Source organism: Populus euphratica, unplaced genomic scaffold (genome assembly GCF_000495115.2).
Source record: "Populus euphratica unplaced genomic scaffold, PopEup_1.0 scaffold8.1, whole genome shotgun sequence".
NCBI classification, from domain to species: domain Eukaryota; kingdom Viridiplantae; phylum Streptophyta; class Magnoliopsida; order Malpighiales; family Salicaceae; genus Populus; species Populus euphratica.
The window spans coordinates 2,857,095-2,881,469 of record NW_011499855.1 but is presented as its reverse complement, the minus strand read 5'-3'; the positions used below and the strand labels follow the sequence as shown (position 1 = coordinate 2,881,469).

Genomic DNA, 24,375 nt, shown 5'->3' with positions numbered 1-24,375 from the left:
TATATATATATATATATATATTATTAAAATTTTAATGATTATATAATCACAAGTTGAATCTCACTATCTCTATTGTTAATTTTGAGTTAAATTAATAAAACTATATGTATATGTACCCAGATTTTAAACTTAAATTCTTTTTATTTAAGAGTGTGTGTGTGTGTACATATATTAGAAAGATATAAAATCATCTTAAAAGCCTCGTATTGAGATCATTCTTCTGACAATTAAGTATTTAAACACATGAATTCTACTCTAAGTATTGTACAACAGGTTTAATTGCAGTGACAAGAACCTGCCCCTTCTCCTTCAGGTATGCCATATTTATAATTTATACAAAGGTAGATAATGCACGCTAGGATAAAAGGTCATGTTACCCTATACTCTATAGTAATGCATATGGAGCCTTTTTTACGTGGAACACAAAGGGAATATGATTGTCTCAGCCATGTGCATCCAAATATAATGATACCGCGTTCCATCATCCTTCTCCCACGCAGCTTTTCAAAGCTAATGACTTTGCTTTAATATCTTTTTCATAATTTTATAATTTTGTGAAGGATATTGGAGGATTGGTAAATATGAACTCTCTCGGAGGCCTCCAAACGAGGGGAAGGCATGTTGGGTTGCATGTGATGAGAGGACATATAGATTGGCATGCTTTTTCGACCAAAACAATCACTAGGAAGACCTACTTACTATATATTAATATAAAATAGAAGAACAAGAATTTAGCATGACTCGGCCCGATGGAATTCAAAGTTTGTATGATATTTGATTAAGAAACTCCTCGATATCAATTGTAATTGGTGCTCTTCTTGTTATAGGATTCAGTTTGTTGAAGTCAAATATTTGAAAGACCTATCTAGCTAGCACCAAAAACTAAAAAAGAAAAATAAAATAATTGTACCTAGTAATCCGAACATTTATTTTTATATTTAAAGCATGTTTGGTAGTGTATTGATAATTATTTTTAAATATATATTTTATTTAAAAATAGAATGAAATAATATTTTTTTATTTTTTAAAGTTATATCAACTTAATAAAACGATATAAATACATAAAAAATAAATAAAAATAAAAATAAATAAATAAAATTTTTCAAAAATACTATTAAAATATAAACACAAACACACAAATAAACGGTCTCGCATGCAGCAGCTATCAGTGGTTTTTCCCGTTTTTAAGGTAAGTCTTGGTCAAAACTGGAACATGAATGATCACTGAGGTGTATAGTCGTCAGATGGCATCTTTGAAAACTAGAGGCTCCGTTTCAAAGTTTTTCAAACAAAATAGAAACTTCAGCATCCCAAGTTTAAGAGATGTGATGAACTTTAAGTCTAATCGTCACACTAAAAAAACTCATACTTGCTAGGTTGGCGAGATTTGTTTCCGACTTGTTATCGAGGTCACAATAGGTCAAAAATGGACAATGACTTTTGAGGATGGACGGAATACTTATATTGCAATCGGGCACAAAAATTTATATAAAGTTGTATTGAGTGACCACTACTGCATGGGGATTTGGATTAGAAAGGACTCACACCCATTGCCATGTAAATAAGCTTCTTTTTTTCTTTCTTAGCATTGTTATCGTTACTATCTGATCTCTTTATAATTTAGTTACTATCTCTCTATGATTTTGTTAACGTTACTCCTAGGAAGTGATAACAACATTGACAAAAAGGGACAACAAGTTACCTAGGCAGGTATGTTAAGCCATAACTCAACCATGAGATTGAACAACAAGCTATCTAGTTAATATGGTTGGGCAGAAACTCAACCCCACTTAAAATAAGGTTTTTTTTTAAAAAATAAATTAAGATAAATTATAGGGATATACAAACCTTATTTAGAATATGCTAATCAATTATAATGCATGATTGTAGAGTATGTTTAGAAATGTGGTGTAAATAGTATTTCCCTCAAATTTTTTCGGTGTTCTCTTAAATTTTGAATTTTTTTTGTTTAAAATATTTTTTCATGTTTCCAAATTATTTTGATTTGCTGATATCAAAAATATTTTTTTTAAAAAAAATATTTTAATACATTTCTAAACAAAAAATACTTTGAAATGCCATAACTACTATAATTTTAAACACACCCTTAGTTTAAGAATCAATATATAATATACTAGAGATACCACTTTGTAATATATGTATTATGCTACTATATCAATGAATATAATTAAGGCTTCGCATGATATTTTCTCATATTATTAGAGGAGAAGTCTTATATCATATAAAAATATTATAATTACTCTAAGAAGATTATTATTATTTTTATTAATGAAAAACTTTACCCCATAACAAACCCTAGAAGACTAGACATATAGAATGACCTAAATTATACATCAAACACAAACCTAAACCTATGAACATCACGCTGCCTAAATAGATTTGAAATTGAATGGTACTTATTATGTCCTATTATCTCAAATATTGAGATGTATATTCACACCAAAACAAACTAAGACATGCAAATATTGAGGATTTTTCACGACCTAAATAAACAAACTTTAATTTTAAAAAATAAAGGAATGAAAATTTCATTGTAAAAGTATGGCTAATCAACTCAATAGATACTAATTTGATAAACAATTTTATTTGATTTTTTTATAATAAAAGCAGTATGTGATATAGTTGTCATAATATACATCAATGAAATTGACATTTCTTGGGTGTATAAATTGAAAAAATAAGTGAATCAATTGAGATATGATGGTAAAACCTTAGAAATTACTATAATAGTTTGTAAAGGTTATAGAAGGAAATTAATTTTTGACGACCTAATCCTAGGATAAGTAATCATAATATTAAAAAACTCAATTCAATTTAATAAGAGGACAAGTTTTATACCTTTTTAGATGGTTTGGATGATCGAATAGATAAAATCAAAGCTAGTATTCTCCAATTATAACCACTTTTCATGATGAAAAAACCATATACATTGGCTTAGAAAAAGGACTCTCAATAGTTGTGATGTTGGGAAGTGTTATCACGAGAATGCTAACTAAATGAGGAAGATACAAAACCCAATCACAACAACCATGATGCTTATACAATGAATGACTATTATAATTCCTCATAATAAGTTTTTGGGTGATTTTTGTTTAAATAAGAAGAAAAGAGATAAGTAGTTATTTTTTTTTCTTAGATAAGTTATCTTCACATGAGCCCAAATATATATTTGACTTATATATATACTTTACTTAATCAAGATGGCTATATTTAAATAGAAAAGAAGCATTCAATATATCTAATGATAAAAATATATCTATTAGTTGTCTCCATCAGCTTGTATAATAAAAAATCGGTGTACATACTGTGAAAATCTCAAACATTCTCAGGAGATATGTTTCATATTACTTGAGTATTTGGATTAGTAAGGGGGGTTTAAGAACTCAAAAGCAATATGAGAAAATTGGTGGATTTAGTTGAGTTGTTTTTATGAATATAAAACCTAAACACTTGCAATAAAAACTATCTTTCATGCCCATAAAAAATTCTTTAACTTTATTAATTGAGGCTCCCATTACTTTTAATGGTTGTGGTAATTATGGTTCAATTCTTCTTATTACTAATCACAAAGACGTACGATAATTGGATAGTTATTCAGGAGCCATTAACCATATAATATTTGACTAAAAAAACTTTAGTGGCACCATCATACGAAAGTGATGCAACAATGTTAATGCTAGACCTACCCCGTTATAGAGGTTGAAACAATCATCATCTATATCGTTATTAAATACTTTATTTATTTCACCACTTTGAAACAAATTAATGTTTATTAGATAGGTTATCAACGAGATACTATATTGTATACTGATATATCTAAAATTTTATATTTTTTAAGATATTCTTACCAAGAAGATCATCGTTCATGGTACTAAAAGAGAGAGATTGTGCTAAATAGATGATCTTTGTATCAATAAGAAACTAATATGCAAAACTCATCACATGTCAGGTAAAGACAAATTTGGTTATGGTATTTCTTTTGTTAGAGCATTCATTGTTTATCTATTTAAAACAGTTATATCCTAGTTCGTTCTCAAATTTAAATAATCAGATTTTAAATGTAACTCTTGTTTCATAGAAAAAATTCATCAAATAACATATCTTATAAGCTCTCATAGAAGAAACATATTGTTTTCTTTGATTCATTTGGATGTTTGGGAACTTTACCAATCATAGTCTCTCTAATGTGTATTGATTAATCTCATTTATGAATGGTTGTACTTACGTGACTTGACTCTATTTAATGATGAACAAAAATAAGGTATTTAGTCTTAAAGATATTTCATGTTATGTCTCACAATTAGTTTGTATTTAATATTTAAATTTTCAGCATTAATAATGATAGAGAATATCATAATCATGAATTTTGCAAACATTTCTAAACATATGATCTTCTTCATGAAATATAATTTATTAAAACACCTTCATATAATGGTATTTCAAAAAAAAAACAGACATACATTGAAAACAACTACTACACGTTTTATCAAAGCTTAGGTATTATATTATCATTTAAATAAGACAATTGTCACAGTGGTATACCTAATTAATCCTAATTAATCGAATGTCTTTAAAGATGTTACATTTTCATACTCTATTCTAGGTTTTCTCCATATATGAAACTCTACCATCCATATTAATTATTACTCTTCATATAATGGTTGTGTTGCCTTTTTATATCCATAAAAATCAACACACAAAACTTGATCCATGTGTTATTCATTATATTTTTATGAGATACGAAACACATTAAAAATGATATTGTTGTTATCATACTCCTACCCAACATGTGTGTCACTATAGATGTAAGGGTTAAATAATCAAACTTGTATCAGAGTTATGAGACCGTGATAACTTAATAAAAAATAACTTGAAACAAATAATAATGCACATGCCCTAGTAACCCAATGTTAAAATACAGAGTTGAAAATAAAAATATTCAATAAAAATAAGGTAAAAAAAGACCCTAAGTGAACCTAAGTCAACTTATTAAATCCATAATCATGTCATACATCCCATTGGATTTAATAATTTCTTATCTATTAGATTATTTTTTATTTGATCACACAACAACCAAGTGTTACACTCTTTTTATATCAAATAAAAAAAATAAAAAGAACAAATAGGACTAAAAAAATCCTATTTTTTGAAAGTTAGATACAAAACAAGTTTTTTTTTAATTCAAATAACAAAAATAGACCATTAAATAACAAATGATGATTTTTTACAAAAAATTAAGAGGATGAAAATACATCAAAATGAAACATTTAAAACAAATTAACGTTCAAAAATGAATATTTAATAAAAATAAGGTAAAAAAAACCCCTAAGTGAACCCTAATCAACTTATTAAACCTACAATCATGTCATGCATCCCATTGGATTTTATAATTTCTTATCTCTTCAATTATTTATCATTTGATCACACAACAACCAAGTGTGAACTCTTTTTATATCAAGTAAAAAATAAAAAGAACAAATAGTACAGGTGCATAGGATTGGAAAAAAAAAAGGTCCTATTTTTTTATTTAAATTAGATAGCAAGACAAGTTTTTTTTATTCAAATAAAAAAATAAAAAAAATAAACCATTAAATAACAAATGAGGATTAAAAAAAAAAAATTTAAGAGGATGAAAATGTATGGAAAAAAAAATATTTAAAACAAATTAACATTCAAACATCTAAAAAAAAAATAAGAGGATGAAAATGTATGGAAAAAAATATATTTAAAACAAATTAACATTCAAACATCTAGGCATGTGGGCCTATTTAAGTGCCTAACCCATGAAAAGATGTTTGGTCCTTTTGCCTTGTTTTTTTCCCCCCTAAATATTAGTTGTTCACCCTTATTTTTTTTATATTTAAAAGATGTGATCTGTGTCATTGAAATCTAATAACTAAAGTTGCTGAAAAATCAAGATAGATATTTTATGTCCCAAAATTTATTTTGAAATTATTTTTTTAATTTAAAATACTTCAAAAATATCATAAAAACCTTGATAAACTCGCTTATAGCTTTAAAAAACCCAAAAACCTATCCAAAAATTCAAAATTAACTTGAATTCAAAATAAAAATTGAGCTCAGATTTACCATCTTATGCGAGGGGAAAGGCCAAAGTATAAACCAACAAAGCTTCTATCTTTGAATGAAATTTATTGACACAGAAATTAATTTTTTTTTATTATTAAAATCAGTATTAACCAATATTTTTTTATTCTACGACTAGAATCCGATGACTTTCTCTCTTATCTCTCAAACTAGAAACTAAAAAAATAAAGAAAAGTGAAATTTTGGATTAAAATTAGTTTTTTCAAAACTATAAGGATTGAAAACATATTATTTGAAAGTATGACGGCTAGAGTTAATTTTTTTGTGTCAATTTTGAAACAACAACATATATTCCCTACCTATTTTTTACTATGGTTCATCTTTTAATTTTGCTCTTTGTTAACAACTGTGAAGCAATTAACCATCAATTTGGCTGGAAAAGGACTCAATCAAAGAGAAAAAGCAATTAGCCATCAATTTGGCTGGAAAAGGACTCAATCAAAGAGAAAAAAGTTTGTGTATCAAAATAAATAACAAATATTAAAGCTACAATCCACTGTGTGAGAAGTTACTAGAATGGCACATAAAAGTATACATCGAGGTGATGGATGGATCACCTGTAAATGCCCGGTGACTGGATTCATAGTAAAAAGAAATTATCGAATGGAGAGACAGAGATAAACAAAGGGAGAACAAGAGTGGTCAAAGTCACTTCTAAGCGTGATAATGAATTGAGGTGATTGTAGAGGTTAAAACACGCAAGATCATGATGGTGTATGCCGGCTCTCCACTAGGGGATTTAAACCCCTTGCATTTAGCCTTTTACCACCGTGTTTCCAGCAAAAAGCAGCTCCCTCTTTAACACAGATATGGAGAGTGGAAAATTCGACAGATGCATCTCACTCGCGACAAAACAAGACAGTTAAAAAGAGCCCAAATTTCTAATTATAGCCTAACTACTAATACAATACTCGTAGTGAAAAACCAAGGGTACGATATCAATTGTCCCTTCTCGATACCTAACCTAGCTCGAAAACTGGGAGGCTATGGAGATTGGCAAAACAGAGCTTTACCTTGTAATCCTTATCAATATTTTTTTTAATAAAGATTCTATTAACAATAATTAAACGATGGGGCATGCACTTGAACGATATTCCCATAAGCAAAGCTCTCTTCTTTTTTTTAACGAGGTTGCATTTGACTGGGGATTTTTATCCATTGACTCACTAGGATACTGTCTAGATTTTCTTTTTCCCTATGAGAGAGAGAGAGAGAGAGAGCAATCCATATGAAAGAGTTACCAATAAAACCTGCAATGATGCTCTTATTTGTATGGTAATGCACTTGGAAACAATCCATAAAGTTGTTTAGTTAACAAAATCTCTTGATGGAGCTCACCCCAATAATGGAGCAATCCATATGTTTCCTTGGGATTTTTTTTTTTTAAAGCTAAAAAATTAAAAACCCTATATTAACAAATACTTTTCAACATCATCTTGTTTATTTTTCGGGGTTTTTTGCTTGCGATAGCTGCAGTGTAGAAACCAGCCGCAATACTCAGCACATCCTCGGCCAGTATTGATCTTCCCTTCCCTTTAGACTTGAGTTTCAAGTTCTCCAGGGAATCCTATTTACCAAGAAGGAAAAGGGAAAGAGAAAGATAATCAAGGCCCTAATAAACTTCAAAGAAAGAAGGCACTTTTGTGTAATGAAACGAAAAGGTGATATAGCTCCATAATCATGATTCTATAGTCTCGCAATCACGAGCTGCACACTTCCACCATAGCTGGCCCACGAATGCCATAAAATGTAGGTGAGGAACCAGGCATGACTTGAAAGCGGCGTGTCACTCTCAAAGTTATCAAATATTTTAATTTAAACCTTGTTTACAGACTTTTCCATAAAGTTCATTTGACCCATAAAAATAATTGTTTTGTTTTAACTTATTTTCAGATTTATTTTTTATGCTTTTATATTGATAATATTAATTATGAAACGTAGTTTCACCCCTGTAAAAATTAGGAAAGAAAAAAAGAATTATTCTTAACATCGCAAATGATTCCTCATTTAATGTAAATATGGAAAGCAACATTTTTGTATAAAACAAGCATATGTTCCATTGAATATCAGGATTCTTGTCAAAAATTTCACCACTTAAAAAATGGCTATTTTAAAGTCCTTTCAATTTATTTTCAATCCTTTTTTCTTTAATTTTATCATTTCAAAATTACTTAAAACATGAAAAAAAAAGATAATAAATGAAGTTATAAACATGTTTGTACAAGAAAATGAAAGATTAAGGTGTGTATGTTTTTGTATTTTAAAAATTATTTGTTTCAAATTAAATTTTTTTATTTTTTAAAATTATTTTAATATTGATATAGAAAATAAATTTAAAAAAATAATTATTTTGATATATTTTTAAATAAAAATATTCTAAAATATAATTACTATCACATTATCATACTGTCTTAAAAGAGAAAAGGATTGTAGACTTTTCAATTTGTATCTATTGATAATCTAAAGGGAGATTAAAGAAATGTAAAGGAAAGTATAAGAGACTGCAAAATAAAGTAAAAGAGCTGAAACGAAAAGCTTGATTTGAAAAGAGAGATATCAGTCGATGTTCCTTCCATTACTTGGTGTTATAATTCATCTTTAATTCTATGCAAGAATTCTTTACAACTTGAAATCCGAGTCAGAAAACTGATGAAACCTTTAATTTTGTACAGCATGATATAGACAAATTACCAGTCATTCAAGAACTGAAAAAATCATTTTCACATTTTTTTAAGGAGACTAAATTTAGCTTTCATTAGAAAAAAAATCAAGCTCAAGCATTGCTAGTATGTGAACCTTGTAGAAATCTTACCTAATGCAGAAAGACTCTACCAAGGAAATACTTCAAGCCTATAATACAATCAAGAAAAGGTAACAAAAGGATGAACGAGCGTCTTAAATATGCCTTCATCCTTGGCTGCAACTAGATTGTCTCACCATCTCAAACTAGAGTAATAATTCATGCTATTTATTTGAGTTGTACTTTATTACATGTTAAATAGTTTTTTTAAATAAATAATATTTTCTTTGGTTTTTTAATATAAAAAGATACAAATAAAAAAGTTCATGTATGTATTTAATTAAATAAATAAAAAGAAAATTATTTATGTAATAAAAAAATTATAAATCTCGATTTCTAAAGAAAATTATTTATATAATAAAAAAATTATAAATCTCGATTTCTAAGTAACTAAAGTTAATTAATCAAACTCATGATTTAGGTTATGAATTCAATTGGGCTAAATAATTTTTTTTTAATATTCTTTTGATATAAAATAACACCTATAAAATTAAAAACCAACCAAATATCGTAGCAATTGAAAAAAAATACCAAATCAAAACAAAATATGTTGTCTAATTAATAATTAATAAAATATTAAATGATGAAAATAAAAAATAAAAATAAAAAAATTTGATTATGATGGATAAAATTTGAGGGTGAAGGGGGAGGAAAAAGGCCTGGATGTTTAGGCCTCGTTGGCCCATAAACCTCAAGAAAAAAATGAATGACTTGTCATCCACCTCTTAATCTTTTAAGAGAAAAAAAAGGTCATGGATTGCTTGCATTACTCATATTTCAGCAACCTCTGGCTACTGAAAATTCAAGTTGTAATGTTTTAGACAAAAAACAACCATTTTGAATAGTATTTTTTTAAAAAAAAACACCTTGTTTAACATATACAAAAACCATTTTGAATAGTATTTTTTTTAAAAAAAAAAACACCTTGTTTAACATATACATTACCTTAACAACAAAAAAAATTAGCCTAAAAATCAAAAATCAACTTAAAACTAAAATTATTTTCAGGCTCGGATCTAATATATAAAGCAAATTGAAGAAAAACAAAACATCCAGAACAAACTTTCTCCATTAAAAAAAACTCATTGACATCAAAAGTATCCTTTTCATAGCTAAAATTTGTGTAAACAACAAATTTCTCTCTATCATGAGAATCCAACTATTTTCTTTCTCCTTTCTCGAATCAGGAACCAAAAAATAATGAAAATGAGGTTTGGGATCAAAATTGAATTTGTTCTTAAATTATGAAAATTGAAGGGACCAATTATTTATAATTAAAAAAGTTTGGGGACTATAATAAATATTTCACCCACACTTTGCTAAAGCCACTAATTTCCCTTGTTTTTTCCACTTTGGTCCACTGTATTTTAACCTCACCTTTCCTTAACAAATCATCCTAAATCAGATTTTAATTTGAAAATTTAAAAATAAAATTAAAAAAAAATATTTTGAAAATCTACCGTGAATTATGAGAGGTTATTGTTGATTGGCATAGGAATATTGAATTGGAATAATAAGCAGAAGATTAAAAAGTCAACCTTGAGGATAATAAGCAATTTATCTTTAAAAGTCCATTTTTTTGTTATTCAAGTTTGTGTTTTCAAACTCATAAGAAGTTAATGAAAAAACTAATTCAATATTCGATAACATCATACTACAAGAAACATTTTTAACATCATAATCAACTTCTATGTATTTTTGTTAAATATGATACTACAAGGAATATCAAGCTATTCAATTTTAAGATCTAAACTAACAGTTAAACCAAACGCAATTTAAATTAAAGATAGCTTAACCACAGGTAAATTTTTTTCCTTAAAATCAATGTCTTTCTTCAAATCAAAACCTTTCGCAATCAATCTTACCTTGTATCTTAGTTGTGAATAATTATCTTTAATTTTTAACTTAAACACCCATTTGTTTTTTAGTGCTCTTTTGTCTTTAAAAATCTCCACTAACTCAAAAGTGTAGTTCTCATTGAAGAATTTTATCTCTTCTTATATGGCTTTTTACCACTCATTTTTCTTCTCATATAACATGACTTTATCAAATAGTTTTTAGACTCCTCTTTTAGCAACTAACACGCGCTCATGAGAAAAAATATTTCATAAAAGCCTTCTGAGGTCTGATGGACTTCTTTAATTGTGGCTCATTTAGAGTTTCTTAAATAATCTATTTAGATATAACAAAATCATCATTAGCTTGCTTAGAATCATCAATTAATGGCTCAACAGAAAACTATTATTATCATCATTTTAAAAATCTTCTTTATAATTAAAAGGCATTAAAGTTACCTATAGAGTCAGTTTTGGATCTGAATTAAATGAAATTAAAAAAGTAGACTATATTATTTCTTTCTATTGAAAGACTTTAATGGTTTGATCTTTAAAGAAAACAACATCTCTACTTCTAATAACTTTTTTGTCTTTTTTATATCTTATAACCAAACTCATCATTTTCATAACCTATGAAAACACATTGTTTTATCTTATTGTTAAGCTTAGATTTTCATCTCTAAAAATATGAATAAATACCTTACAACCAAGCACTCTTAAGTTTGTATAAGAAACATGATTTCCTTGCTATACTCTCTAAAACATTAAAGTCAAAAGGAATTGATGAAGAAAGATTAATTATAAAAATAAATAAAATGCAAAAGGATGAAATTCAAAAAAAAATTCAAAACAAATAAAGAATAAGAAAATGAGTGTCATGATTGAAATAAGAAAAAAAATAGAGGACAACTTTTAATTTTGGCAAGGATGGCATGTTTTTTTAGGTGAAGAAAGAGAAAAGAAGGGGGAGAAAAAATTATCATCTAAGCATAATAAGACGCCTCATATATGCCACTTCTGTGTGCACCATTAGCTAAAACATCGGTAGCATGCTTTTAGTTGTCATACGACGCCACACACACTGTTTAAAAGGTTTAGGCGCCTCCCACACGCTAGCCAATAACTTTTCTTTTATTTTATTTATTTTATGAAAAGATCTAAGTATCCATAAACTCATATTATATTAACAAAAAAATCATAACAACAAGACCAAAAAATCATTTGACCTAAGCTATATATTTTTTTGCTTCTAAAGGTAGTTTAGTAATTACATTGTGTTAAGAAGGTAAAAATCTAAAAGTGCCTGATGTAACCAATGTAGCTTGGCTTGTAGAAATTAAAGGTTTTAAACATTCTGGTAAGGATCTGGCATTGCTACATAAGGATCTATCCGCATTGCTACATGAGGATCTATCCCAAACATACGATGTGGATGGCATAATAGATGTTTTCATGGATCAGTGTAATAGATTTAGGCACAATAAAAGATCAATGTGAATCAATGCATTAATATATAGGATTTTTGCTTTGTTTTCTAGTTGATGTTATCTTTTCTAGCCTATAAAAGATATTATAAACCTTTTAGAAGACAACTTTGGTCATATTATTGTAAGAATTAAAATAAGATTTTTAGAGCTTATGTATTTGAATCCAAATTCAGCTTGTTTTTTATCTTTATGTGGTTATTGTTGTTTATTTGTTGTTCTGCCTGTATTAATATCTATGCCCAAATAATTAAAAAATTTAAATTTTAAAGGTAATTTAGATATTGTATTGTGGAAATAAAAAGTTAAAATACTATTTTATTTTTATTTAATCTCATAATGATAAAAAAATCATGTAAAAAAAATAACTTAACCCTATAAAACAAGTTATATGAGCTCAACTATGAATGACAAAATGATAATTATACATGAGTGTATGTATAATAATATTCCTCATCTCTTTTAGCTTTTGTTTTAATCAACTCATTAAACGCCCACAGATCAGAAAACTAGAACTCGCTAGATCTATTACAAAAGAGACAATTCCAATCAAGAATCTAACCTAGGCTTCACCTAATCAACGTCCTTTTCCTTCACACCACCAAATGTCGCCTAGACTTGAAAGACCTCCGACAAACTTCTCCCTCCGAGTCCAAAATTCGTCCTCCGCTACCACCATTCCGTCACAAATAACATGAACAAATCCTTCCCTAGTCACCTAGCTAGTACCAGCTGAAATACCCTTACAATTGGTGTTTCCATTAATACCACAAGGAGGAGGTCATTAACCTAAAGAAAACCTCCATCCCCTGATTTATTTATTTGAGTTGACATCTTTTACTATGTTAAACTATTAATAGATCTTTCTTTTTTGTTTGGATTAGCGTCCATTATTTATTTTTTCTTTTGATGTTAATACATGTTAGTTTATTTATAAAAGTTACTTTGATCCCAACACATCCAAAATTTCACACACACACACACACCACTCACAAACAAAAAGTCATTGTTTCACGCTTTAATGCAACAAGACAATTTGTTCATGTGACTTAATTGCAATGAATTATGCAGATGGTGGGTATTACCAGCTACAATACTGGAGTTCCTTTTCCGAGGATTTACAGCTTCGCGTAAAAAAGAAAGAAGTGCTTAGGATTTCGATGGCAAAGCTTTCAAATTAATCTTGGAATATAGATAAAAGTAGCAACTAAGAGCCAAAACTGGAAAGGACCAAGAAACATGTTGGGTCCTTTTTAAATCCCATGAATCTTCACTTCCCATGTATAAATAAAACAGATCATTTGACAAAAGGTGTGTAGAAAGGAAAGAGTCAAAGGGAACCCCCTGGTTACATGGAACAAAAGGTAAACAAGTTAGATAAAAAGTGGAAATCCATCTAGACAAAGCCGAGTTTTTTGCCCCATTTGCCTTTGTTTTGCTCTTTTACATTTGGCTTCTCTAGAACCATATTGCAAAAAGATTGCTGTAGCTAGAAACACATTTTGGCAAAAAAGGGAGGCCAAAGTTGAAAGGTTCCACCCCTTCCCAGCCTTCAAAGCCAAGAAATTATTAGTAAATGGTAGCATTTCTTTCCGGTTTAATGTCGTGCTATTAATAATTGAAGAAAGTCTTTCGAGGGAGCGTGGCAGTGATGGAGGTCGAAGATCATGCTCAGAATTTGAGGCTGGTTGCTCTGCTTTTCCTACGTTTGTCATCATGGTGACAAATGGAGAGTGCGAACACTGTTGTTACACATGGTGCTAATGATAAATTAAGCGGTAGTCTTCCCTCTTAAATTCAAGTGATTTGACCTATTTCTTGGACCTAAATGGCGGTGAGAAAGGGACACCTGCCGCCATGAGTATAATTGTATAAGTCGTTAGGTTTAGTATTATTATTATTATTATTTGTAATTTGTCAAACTTAGATTTAGTATTATTATTATTATTTGTAATTTGTCAAAATATTAATTACAAATACTTGGTTCAAGGGACGTAGGAGGCAGGGATGGCTACGGGCGGGGCTGTGCGTGTGTGGCCCATTAACCATTTTCCTTCCTTATTTGCTGGGTGTGTGGCCCATTAACCATTAACCATTTTCCTTCCTTATTTGCTATGAAAAGCTTCGGTCCACTGAGAAATTATTCTTCAAACATGCACCAAGACAGACACGGCCCATACCCATTCATTCCCCCTTCAAAATTGTTTTTCACCATTTTCTTTTTTCTCTTTTTGGAAAAATTCATCTTGCTCCTTATATTTAGTGTTTTCTTGCATGTAAGTTCTCGCATTGAAAGTTTTGAATCCTCGTTTTTATTGGAAAAAATATTCTATTCCCTGTGTTTTAAGTTATTTCAATTAGATTCCTATATGTTCAACTTCGTCTTCTTCTTTTTTTTTTAATTTAGCCGATATTAACAGGTATAAAGTGCATGCTTATACTCAAAATCATATTATATGGTATTTCTTTTTTGCTAAGAAATTTATTTTAATATATTTTAAAGTGAAAGCTATTGATCTATATCACCATCTTAAATACCCTTTGTCATCTTAAATAACTTAAAAACATTTGTTTCATACCATCACGTACATTTAGAAAAATAAATTCTTGTGTTTGTGAGTTTCAACATTTGATTTGAATTTCAGAAGTACTTTACCACTATCTATATGATTTGATTTAGAACTTATTTGTTTATGTGTTTTAAAATTATTTGAAAAAACCTGAAAATATTTTTTTTGCTTCATATTATTATTTTTTATATATTTTTTGATTGTTTTAATGTATTAATGTTAGAAATAAATTTTAAAAAACAAGAAAAGGGCTCTTAATGAAGTATCATCCTGTAAAATCTTGACAGTTGTTCTTTCAATGAGCATTTTATCTTTCTGTCACTCAATGAACTTGGTTCGTTGGTGTTCTTGCAAAACAAGAGAGGTTAAGATTTAAGTTCCTGCTCTAACCTTGACAGTCCATAATCCAAGCAAAGAAAACATATATAGAATGTCATTCTACGTCCTTTTGTCCCATTTTAATACACATAAAACCAACTCGAAAAACAATGCAGTCCAACAGAAATGTCACGTATTTTTCACAGGCGCATTCCTAGCTTTGCAGCCATGCTGCTTTATCCAGACAGAATTGGTACGAGCCATTATGTAAAAGAGATAGTTGCATGCTAAAAGTTCTTCCTTTCCAGTTTTTGAACAGCTGCTGTATGCATGTTATGCTGATCCAGAATAGACAAGGGACCTTTCGTCGGAAATATATCTCTTAAACTTTTACTCATGGCACGGTCTTCTGTCTCTTTTCATCAGTATTCAACAACAACAAAAAAAAGATTCCTTCAAAATTCTAATTCTCTGCATGGAAAAGTTTTTAATATGTATTCAGAAGTGGAATAGAACTGGTATTCCTTCCACTAAAGGACAGAGAGGTTACTTTGTTTCGGATATGTTATAAATCACTTTCTCATATAGGACATCATCTCCTCAAGTAACCTGACCAAGAAGAGAGCATTTCAGCAACTTTGGAAATTCAGTTCACACGAGTCAGTAACGTGACTGGGTGTTTGAACTCGTATATGCCTGATTTCCATTGCGTCTGAGAAAGCTCTTGTGCCTTACTTTTCTTCCTTGTCTATTTATATAGTTTGGCTGTCAACGTACGTATGCTTTTCGAAAACGAGAAGTGAAAGGATGCATATCAGATGATTTATTCATTCAGTTTGAACAATATGAAATATGTACAATTGGAAACGGCAATCTTATAGGACTCGTTAAACCTGCACAACACATTTACTAGAGGACTCCTCAAGGTGCTGGACCCCAGATGGTCTTACCAAGTAGTTCGGTGACATAATTGCACTCTCCTCCTCGTTATCAGAAACTGGAATCATGTGAATCTCTGCCAGATCTGATCTTCTACCAAGGTCCTTGCTTCTCAAAAGAGAAGTCAGAAAATGTTTCAGAGCTTCTCTCATCCAATCGTACCGGCAGTGTTCAAATGCTTCGTGTAGTGTCAGCTTTAGCAGATGAAAACAAATGTGCTTATAAATAAGATACCATGATAATTTCTCATATTTCCATTATAGGTAAACAAGAAGCACTAACCCATTTCCTGGTGTAACTAGCCTGTCCTGGCCAGTGGTCAAGCTCTTCAGTCACCTGCAGCGCAAACATATAGCCTCGACAACCTCCTGCAAGGCTGCAGCTATTCTGGCTGCTCTTGCTTCGAAACTCCCAGACTCCCAATGGATTTTCCTGTAATGAGCAGAAACACTTTCATTTTCATGCATACTTAAGAGTTATAACCTCCTGGATGCATATATACCAGTCAGGAGTGAGATTTCCATTTCAAACTTCTCTACTATCTAAATAAATAGATATCGATCATTTATTTCTACATGATTCCAGAAAACCATACGTGATCGATTATCTGGTCTAATCTTATCCTAGAAATAACAAAGTTTAGAACATAAAACAACCTCATTCAGGTCTTTTGAATTCAAGTTTTTAAGCTGAAATCTAGTGGTTTAACCAAGGAGTAATTCCTCTTTCAGATTGATACATCTCTGCTTAGGTAATACAGTATGAAATTTATATGCAGCACTTGGATCATTTCATGTACAAGATAATTTGATTTAATAAAAGAGAAATCAAGGAAAATCTTCTCCCTGAAATTCATTTGTTTTGTCTTTAAATTAACAGCAAGTTGTTCTTTTTACCCAAATAAGCTCGTGTCTCAGATGAAACTGAATTGTTCAACGCCAGCAGGTGGGCAAATAAGTTCTATTCTACCAGATCCCATTCATCCAAGATAAGGCTAAAGGCAACATGGAATTAGGAATTAACTTAATGGTAATAACTATCGCGATTTAGTTCTCGTTGGAAATTGTAGAAGCAACTAGATAGAAATATGTTTAAACCACCCCCATTCAGAAAATTAAGCGAATATTGTTCGTTATTGATAGCAAAGCATTTGAAACAGAAGAGTTGTGCCTCTCCCAAGTAAGGAAAAGAGACCTACATCAAGTATCCCTTTCACTCCAGCTTCCTCGATGGCTTCACGACATGCAGCTTCATCAAGGGTCTCATCATTCTCCCATCCACCCTGATAATCAAAAGATGAGATCAGTATCGATGACTTGGAAGGTTATATTGACAATACTGTTCATGCCTAGTACAAATGTAAAAATTTTCTATCTCAGTTGTCGAACATGGAAAGGAAGAAGATAAATACTTTTGGGAACACAAGATCATCACGTTTTGGTGTTGAAATCATGAGAACAAGAACCCTATCCTCCACATTGCAGCCTTGATCCTCAACATTCTTTTCAAGTTTGAAGGGAATGCACCTGGTTTTCACATAGCAATCAGAATAGTGCAATGCAATAAAAATATCAGTAGAAACAAAAATTGAGAATTAACATTTTCATAAAAAGCTGATTAACTCAAGAATCACGCTCCATGTGTCAAGTAATCCACCAAGACAATTCTCAATATCATGTCAACAACATTACAGCAAAGTTACTATAGTTTCCAAATTGTTCAGGTCCCGTGAAGTTCATAATTGAAGGATGAATCTGTCACCAAGCTTAAGAATGTTGCAAAAGCATGTCGAAACTGTCCCAGAAAGATAATTTTCCCTTAAAAATGGCAATTAATTCAACTTGTTGAAAATACAAAACTTTATTTTTCTATGTTGAAATTCATTCTTCGCAATCAAATTAGAAGCAGCATTCCTATCAACTAATATAGCTATTAAAATTGGTGTCGTATACCAAGACAAAACAGCTATTGAACAATTTTCTCAGCATAGTAGAATGATATGGACGGCTATCTAAGCAATTTTCTCAGCATGGATCCTGTCGGTACCCTGTACGCTGTACTTGAGTCACGCCATCTTGGATGAAGAAGATGGACACGTAATGACTATCCATATTCCATAATAATGAATGTTCCTTATCCATAAACTTGTATAACAGCAGAGTAAACAGAGAGTCAACGCTTGGGGTCCAGGTCTATATATATGTTTATCACCAACAAATTTACGTAAAACGAAACATATCTGCTTAATTACACCTTAATCATAGCACTACATCGCTTCTAAAGAAACGACAAGATTCAACACAGAGAAGCCCCAGAAGGGAACTTGCTGACATACGCAGTGACGCTTTCATTAATTTCCCATTCGTGGACTTATTATGGATTATGCAATCAACCTTAAGAAAACAAAACGGGAATTCGGAAAATTAACACCGAACAGAATTTAAAGCAAAAGTTTTACCCGGCCACAAGCCTAAATTGATCCACGTAACGTTGTCTGTGTCTTCCTGTTCTTGCTAACAAAGCAGACATGATGATGTATCCTTGGTTTACTAACAGTAGAAAATATAGAAACAAAGAAAATGACAAAAATCTAGCAGGAGTAACAAGTTCAAGCACTGCATAAAATGCTTGCCTTGCCCTTTCCCTTTAGTGATGGAAGAACTATCTGTGGGTAGCAAGCAAAAATAGATAAAAAAGATTGAGGTTGACACACCAACGACGATGTATAAGAGAAGTAAGCTAAACGAAAGAGAGGTGTTTAAAAAGGGAAGGGCGTAACCGTGCGGTCAATAATGGCAACTAAAGAACTGAATGACTCGACGTATGAGACAAGTTGCAAAACATGGAATTGCTGGCTATGCTCCTTCAGGGAAATAGCGGTTTCTGAATTCTCATTAGACTTGAACCACAATAGGGATAGGAATCAGGGGAAGAAATCAACTCTGCCTGCTATCCTCTGTTTACTACCAGTAAATTGCTAGATTATGCTGTTGTTTGGTAAATATCTGACTAGGACTTGGAAAAGGACAGCAGCTTTTAATCATATGATTTTGACATTTCCTTTCATTTACCTGGTCATAGAAAACAAAAGGATTAAAATTATTTTATGGAATTATCTTTCTCGCTAAGGATTATTGGCAAATTATGTTGTCTGCCGATACTGCAAATATGTATGTGCGCTAGCAAAGATGACAATTGTATGCATGAAAATGAAAATCAAACGTAAGAAAACCCGATGAAGCTCTCATAATTAGTAAGAAACAGCCTGGGGTGAAGATGGTGTCTAATGAAGATGTGTTGCTTGTTTCTCAATATGGTTGATGTATTCAAAGAAGATGGCTAATCATTTTCCAGATTTTAATTTTTTCTTTAACTTAAAATAATCGATGAGATTATTTTAACTACTCATCCCTCCTTAGTAATCAATGATGAAGCGACTGCGCGCTCCACCTTAACAGGTCTTGGCCATGGACCCCTTTTACGGGAATGGCACCTCATCCCTCTTTGGTGGATTGATAGCTACCCATCCCTTCTTGATGAACCGACCTCGCATGCCTTGTAATAGGACCTGGCTGTTCACCTCTCTTACGGGATCGGCATCTCGCCCCATCTTATTGAGACCTAGCAGTTCGCCCCTCCTTGTGGATTGATTTCTCGCCCCTGTTCAATGGGACCTAGTCATTTACCTCCAGAAGAGATTGGCATTTTGATGCAGGTAGGTTTAAGGAATTTGATAGTTCTGAACAGGCAGCAGTATATCTGTATCAAACAAAAAATCTAGCTGACTTGTTTATGAACTAAACAGAGTTAAGTTCAAAAAGGACATGTTTAGGCAAAACAACCAGTCTGATAAAGAAAGCTCATAATTTTCAATCCAAACATTCAACCACACTTAAATTTGATCAGAAGATTCTCCAAATTAAGTTATATTAGGTGATCGGGTGGTTATAACTAGTTGAGATCAAAAGACCTTCAAATTATGTTTAGAAGATGTTGATTTTGGCAATTTTGTTGTTTTTCTTTTTCTTTTTGGATTTTTAGTTTGATTTTAGGTTTTTTATTATTTTTCAATTTAGAATTCTGATTTTTATTTAGGATTCTGATTTTTATACCTTGTAAAAGTTTATATCTAGATTATTTAAAAAGTTATAAATCTTTTAATAAAAACCCAATACGGATTCTTATGTTTAAGGCTTTTTTTTTTGCAAAATTCTTTTTTTGTGTTTGTTTTCTTCTTATCAAGTTTGTGTTGGGTTTTTAAGACTTATATACACAGTGAAAATGATAAATTTAAAATTTTTAGGGAGTTTCAAGAATCTCATTAAACGGATGCGTGTTTGGTATTGTAATAGCTTTTATAGTTGTGGTTTGAAAAAAATTATTTTATAAAAAGTACATTCAATTGAGATTGGTTTAGTATTTATATATGTTTGGTTAAAATTATGATTAAAATTGAGGTTGAATAAAAAGTTATTTAATGTATTTAGTTCAGAATGCTTTTTAAATTGAAGTTATATATATATATATATATATGGTTTTAAATTTAAATATTATAGATTTAACTACTAATATTACATCATGAAATAAATAATACTTTATATGAAAAACTTTTATTGTTTCATTAAACTATCTACGATTCCATTACGTACAAAATTCATCCAACAAGAACTATAGTTTTCATGATTTTTTGAGCGTGTAATATAATTAGGTAAAATATTATCAAGAATAAAATTAAGATTATAGTGTGAGTAAATTTAATTCACTCTAAATTAGTTTTTTTTTAAATCATCACGTTACATGAATAGTGCAAGTGAAATCATTTCACTGCACTAGTTTTTTTTTTAAAAAAATATTGTTCACGTGAACAGTACAAGTTAGGAAAAGTAGTCGAGAGCTACTTTTATTTTTCCTGCGTTTTAAACACAATATATAATGGGCCCCGTTAAAAAAATTTTATGTTTTTGTGTTTACCAAACAATTGTTTAGTTGTGGTTGCTTCAAACGCAGAAGCAACCACATAAACAAACGGACACACAAGTGCTAACTGTTTTTTGTGTTTTAGATGTTTATGTATTGTACTTTACTCTTCTTCTTCTAAAAAATAAGATGCATAACATTTTATTTATAAGAAAACTTAAACCCTATTAATATCAAAGTACTAATTTTCTTCTTAAATAATATCACATATATTATTTTAAAATAATTTTAGAAAATTTTTTAACCAAGTCCCTACTTGATTTTTCTATACCTAGAATTGTAATACATGTATTAATTACATTTAGGTCTTCAATTTCTAAAACTTATTTATAATCAAGTCACACTTGATTAATCATTTCATTTTAATTTTTAACAAAAGTTATTATATGTGTGACCCATTAGATTCCCTAATAAGTTGTTCCGGATATAAATCAGTCCCGGATATAAATCATACTTATAAATAAAATAAGATTAAATAAAATAAATAATTTAATTTATTATCAATTCAAAAATTGATTGATTTGTATTTGAAAATCAAATATAATGTTTAGCAACTTGTCATGATCCCTAAAATATTATAAAAATCATAAGTTGTTTGACTTAATCTTTTAGTGACTAATATGTTTCTCAGTGTAATTGTTATCCCTTCATCAAGAATGTTTCGATTTAGACATTCTAACATAGAATATGTCTACTTTGTTAAATATTTTAGTTCTAAGCATTATAGTCCTTAATTCTTTGAATGAGATTTGAAACTCTTTTTAAATTTCATTATACTTTGGCCATGGATTTTACAATCAATATTATTTGAGAACAAATAGAATAATTTTTATAATTTACCTAAAGTAATAAATTCTCTATTGATTACTTAAATATTTTCATAAAGTTTATGTTATAGCCAATATTTTCCTGTTTCTTTGAACATTACAACTAGAATCCTTAACATGTCCTTGCAAGATTGATTCACCATCAATAATGTCAATCTTAAGTCCAAATGCTTTAAAATAAGATCAAACGTGAGATTTTGTCATTAAATTAGTCATTTGATCATGTGATAAAACATGATGAACATTTGGTAGCCCTTTTGCAACAAAATATAAGCCAATGCAATATATTTCATTTGATAATGAAGAAATAGATTGAGACTCAACTGATTTGCTCTAATATTATCACATAAAATGAGAGATAATTGTTCAATAGGAATATGAAGTTCCTTAAAAAAGAAAAAGATAACCACCTAATCTCATAAGATATGGTAGCTAAAGCATGATACTCTATTTCAGTTGAAGAATGAGCAACAACATGTTACTTTCTTATGCTTCGAGATATTAGGTCAAACCTTAAAAAGACCATGTGAGCATTGAGGAGGTTTTGTCATCTATATTTCTAATCCATTCAGCATTAAAATATACAGTAACAATCATTAATGAAACTTATCAAAGATTTAAACCATAATAAAAAATGGTTGAGTTAGTAACAAATATTATAAGACACCAAGAACTCTTATATGTAATGTGGGATCAGCAGCAATAGTTCCATCATGTAAGCTAAATGCCTATGTTATGGAAAAAGTGTTTGAATTGATTTAGCTCTTTCCAAGTTATATCATGATAATATGTTATGAATGTAGTAATGATGACTTATTAAAAAAATATGACATAGCATGAACCACCTCAACTCCTAGAAAAATATGCAAATTCCCAAGATCTTTTAGATTAAATTGTTGGCTTAATAAAGAAATGAACTTGACAATAAAAAGATTAAAGTTTTCTATAATGATTAAATCATCTATATGAACTAAGTAGTATGTAATATGAATTGTATTATGATAAAGGAATAAAGAAGGATCTACTTGAGATTATTGAAAGCCCAATAAAGTCAAACCATGACTATAAGTTTGATACTAGCACAACAAATCTGTTTAAGGCCATAGAGAGATTGTCTGAGTTAATAAATATGAGATGGATGATCTGTATCAATAAATCTTATTAGTTGCTTCATATAAATAACTTTAGTGAGCTTACGATAAAGAAATGTATTATTCATGTCTAGTTAACAAGAAGATTAATTATGAGTAATGGTAATTGATAGAAGAGTTTGTATTATTGTTAGTTTAATAACATGTGAAAATATTGTTATGTAGTTAAGACCATTAATAATTTTTTTAATTGTGTCATAGACCCTTCTTTTGATGTAAAAAACCCATTTACAACCAGTTGAATTGAGGTGTTCAACAGGTGGTGCTAGCTCCCAATTACCATGTTTGACTAAGACATTAAATTTATCATTTATAGCCTTTCGATAATAAATGTGCTCTAAAGTTGCTCTTACACTACTTGGTTCAATATCATCTAGTATAGGATATTTTGTGATAGTAAATATTTTTTTTTGGCTTATAAATATTGTTCATACCTCTAGTAGTCATTTTGTTGACTATTTTTAGAGGTTGAAAATTAGTAAATAAAATTATAGTAGAAATATATATGGATGTGATCATAACAGGGCCATCTGTTTACTCAGAAACTATGAGAATATATGCATCCATGTCATTTGAAAGATCAGAAGGTGAAGAGATATTGGTTATATGTGGTGATGATGATGTATAGTCTACAGTTGTTTCTGCCAAATTTGTTGGAAAAGAAGAGGAGAGTGTAGGTGAGGATATGACAGAAATAAATGTATGGTATAGAGAGATAAGTGAATGATCAGATTTAGTGGTTACAAATGATGTGCATGGAAAGTTGTTTTCACTCAATGTAACATGTCTTGATAAATAATTTTTTTTTGTTTATAAATCCATGAATTTGCAGGCATTTGAGATGTTGAATAACCAACAAAAACACAAGGTTTTGATTTTGGATCTATTTAATAAAGATTGTTTCAACCATGGAAAATAGAGACATTCAAAAACCTTTAGTTTTTTTATAATTTGGTTTATGATTAAATAGACATTCAGATGGAGAAGCATTACGAAGAATGGAAGTAAAAAGTATATTTATGAGATAAAAAAAAAAGCTTGAAATGTAAAACACTAAAATTTAGCAAGTAGCTTGGCTTGTGTTAGAATGGTCATTTCTATTTTAATAACATGACGATGACAACATTCAGAAAGGCCATTGTATTGAGGGGAGTAAGGAGGTGTTGTGAGATGAGTTATATCATACATGCTAACATAGTATTTAAGCTTTATGTATTCTCATCATTGTTAGAATATAGATTTTTTACAGGTAAACCAAATTGTTTTTTGATAAGTATATGGAGTTGAGGAAAAATAGTGTTTATGTTAGATTTCAAATGCATTGAAAAGAACCAACAATATCTAG

General features: G+C 29.9%; 1 protein-coding gene across 1 annotated transcript; it reads right to left on the bottom strand.

The window, feature by feature from the left end:
* Positions 1-15,936: 15,936 nt before the first annotated feature.
* Positions 15,937-19,099, bottom strand: LOC105123115 (nudix hydrolase 12, mitochondrial-like). Its single transcript, XM_011022611.1, has 5 exons — positions 18,534-19,099; positions 17,487-17,601; positions 17,274-17,357; positions 16,358-16,507; positions 15,937-16,269 (listed from the first exon to the last, which is right to left on the bottom strand). The coding sequence occupies exons 1-5, from the start codon at positions 18,602-18,604 to the stop codon at positions 16,024-16,026; spliced, it is 666 nt and encodes a 221-aa protein (XP_011020913.1). The 5' UTR covers positions 18,605-19,099; the 3' UTR covers positions 15,937-16,023.
* Between the last annotated feature and the right edge of the window lie 5,276 nt (positions 19,100-24,375).

Coding starts and splice junctions, on each gene's coding strand:
- LOC105123115 (XM_011022611.1), bottom strand. CDS start 18,604: ATGTCTGCTTTGTTAGCAAGAACAGGAAGACACAGACAACGTTACGTG. Junction 16,508..17,273: donor GAGTGAAAGGGATACTTGAT/GTAGGTCTCTTT, acceptor TGCTCATTACAG/GAAAATCCATTGGGAGTCTG. Junction 16,270..16,357: donor CTAGTTACACCAGGAAATGG/GTTAGTGCTTCT, acceptor CATCTGCTAAAG/CTGACACTACACGAAGCATT.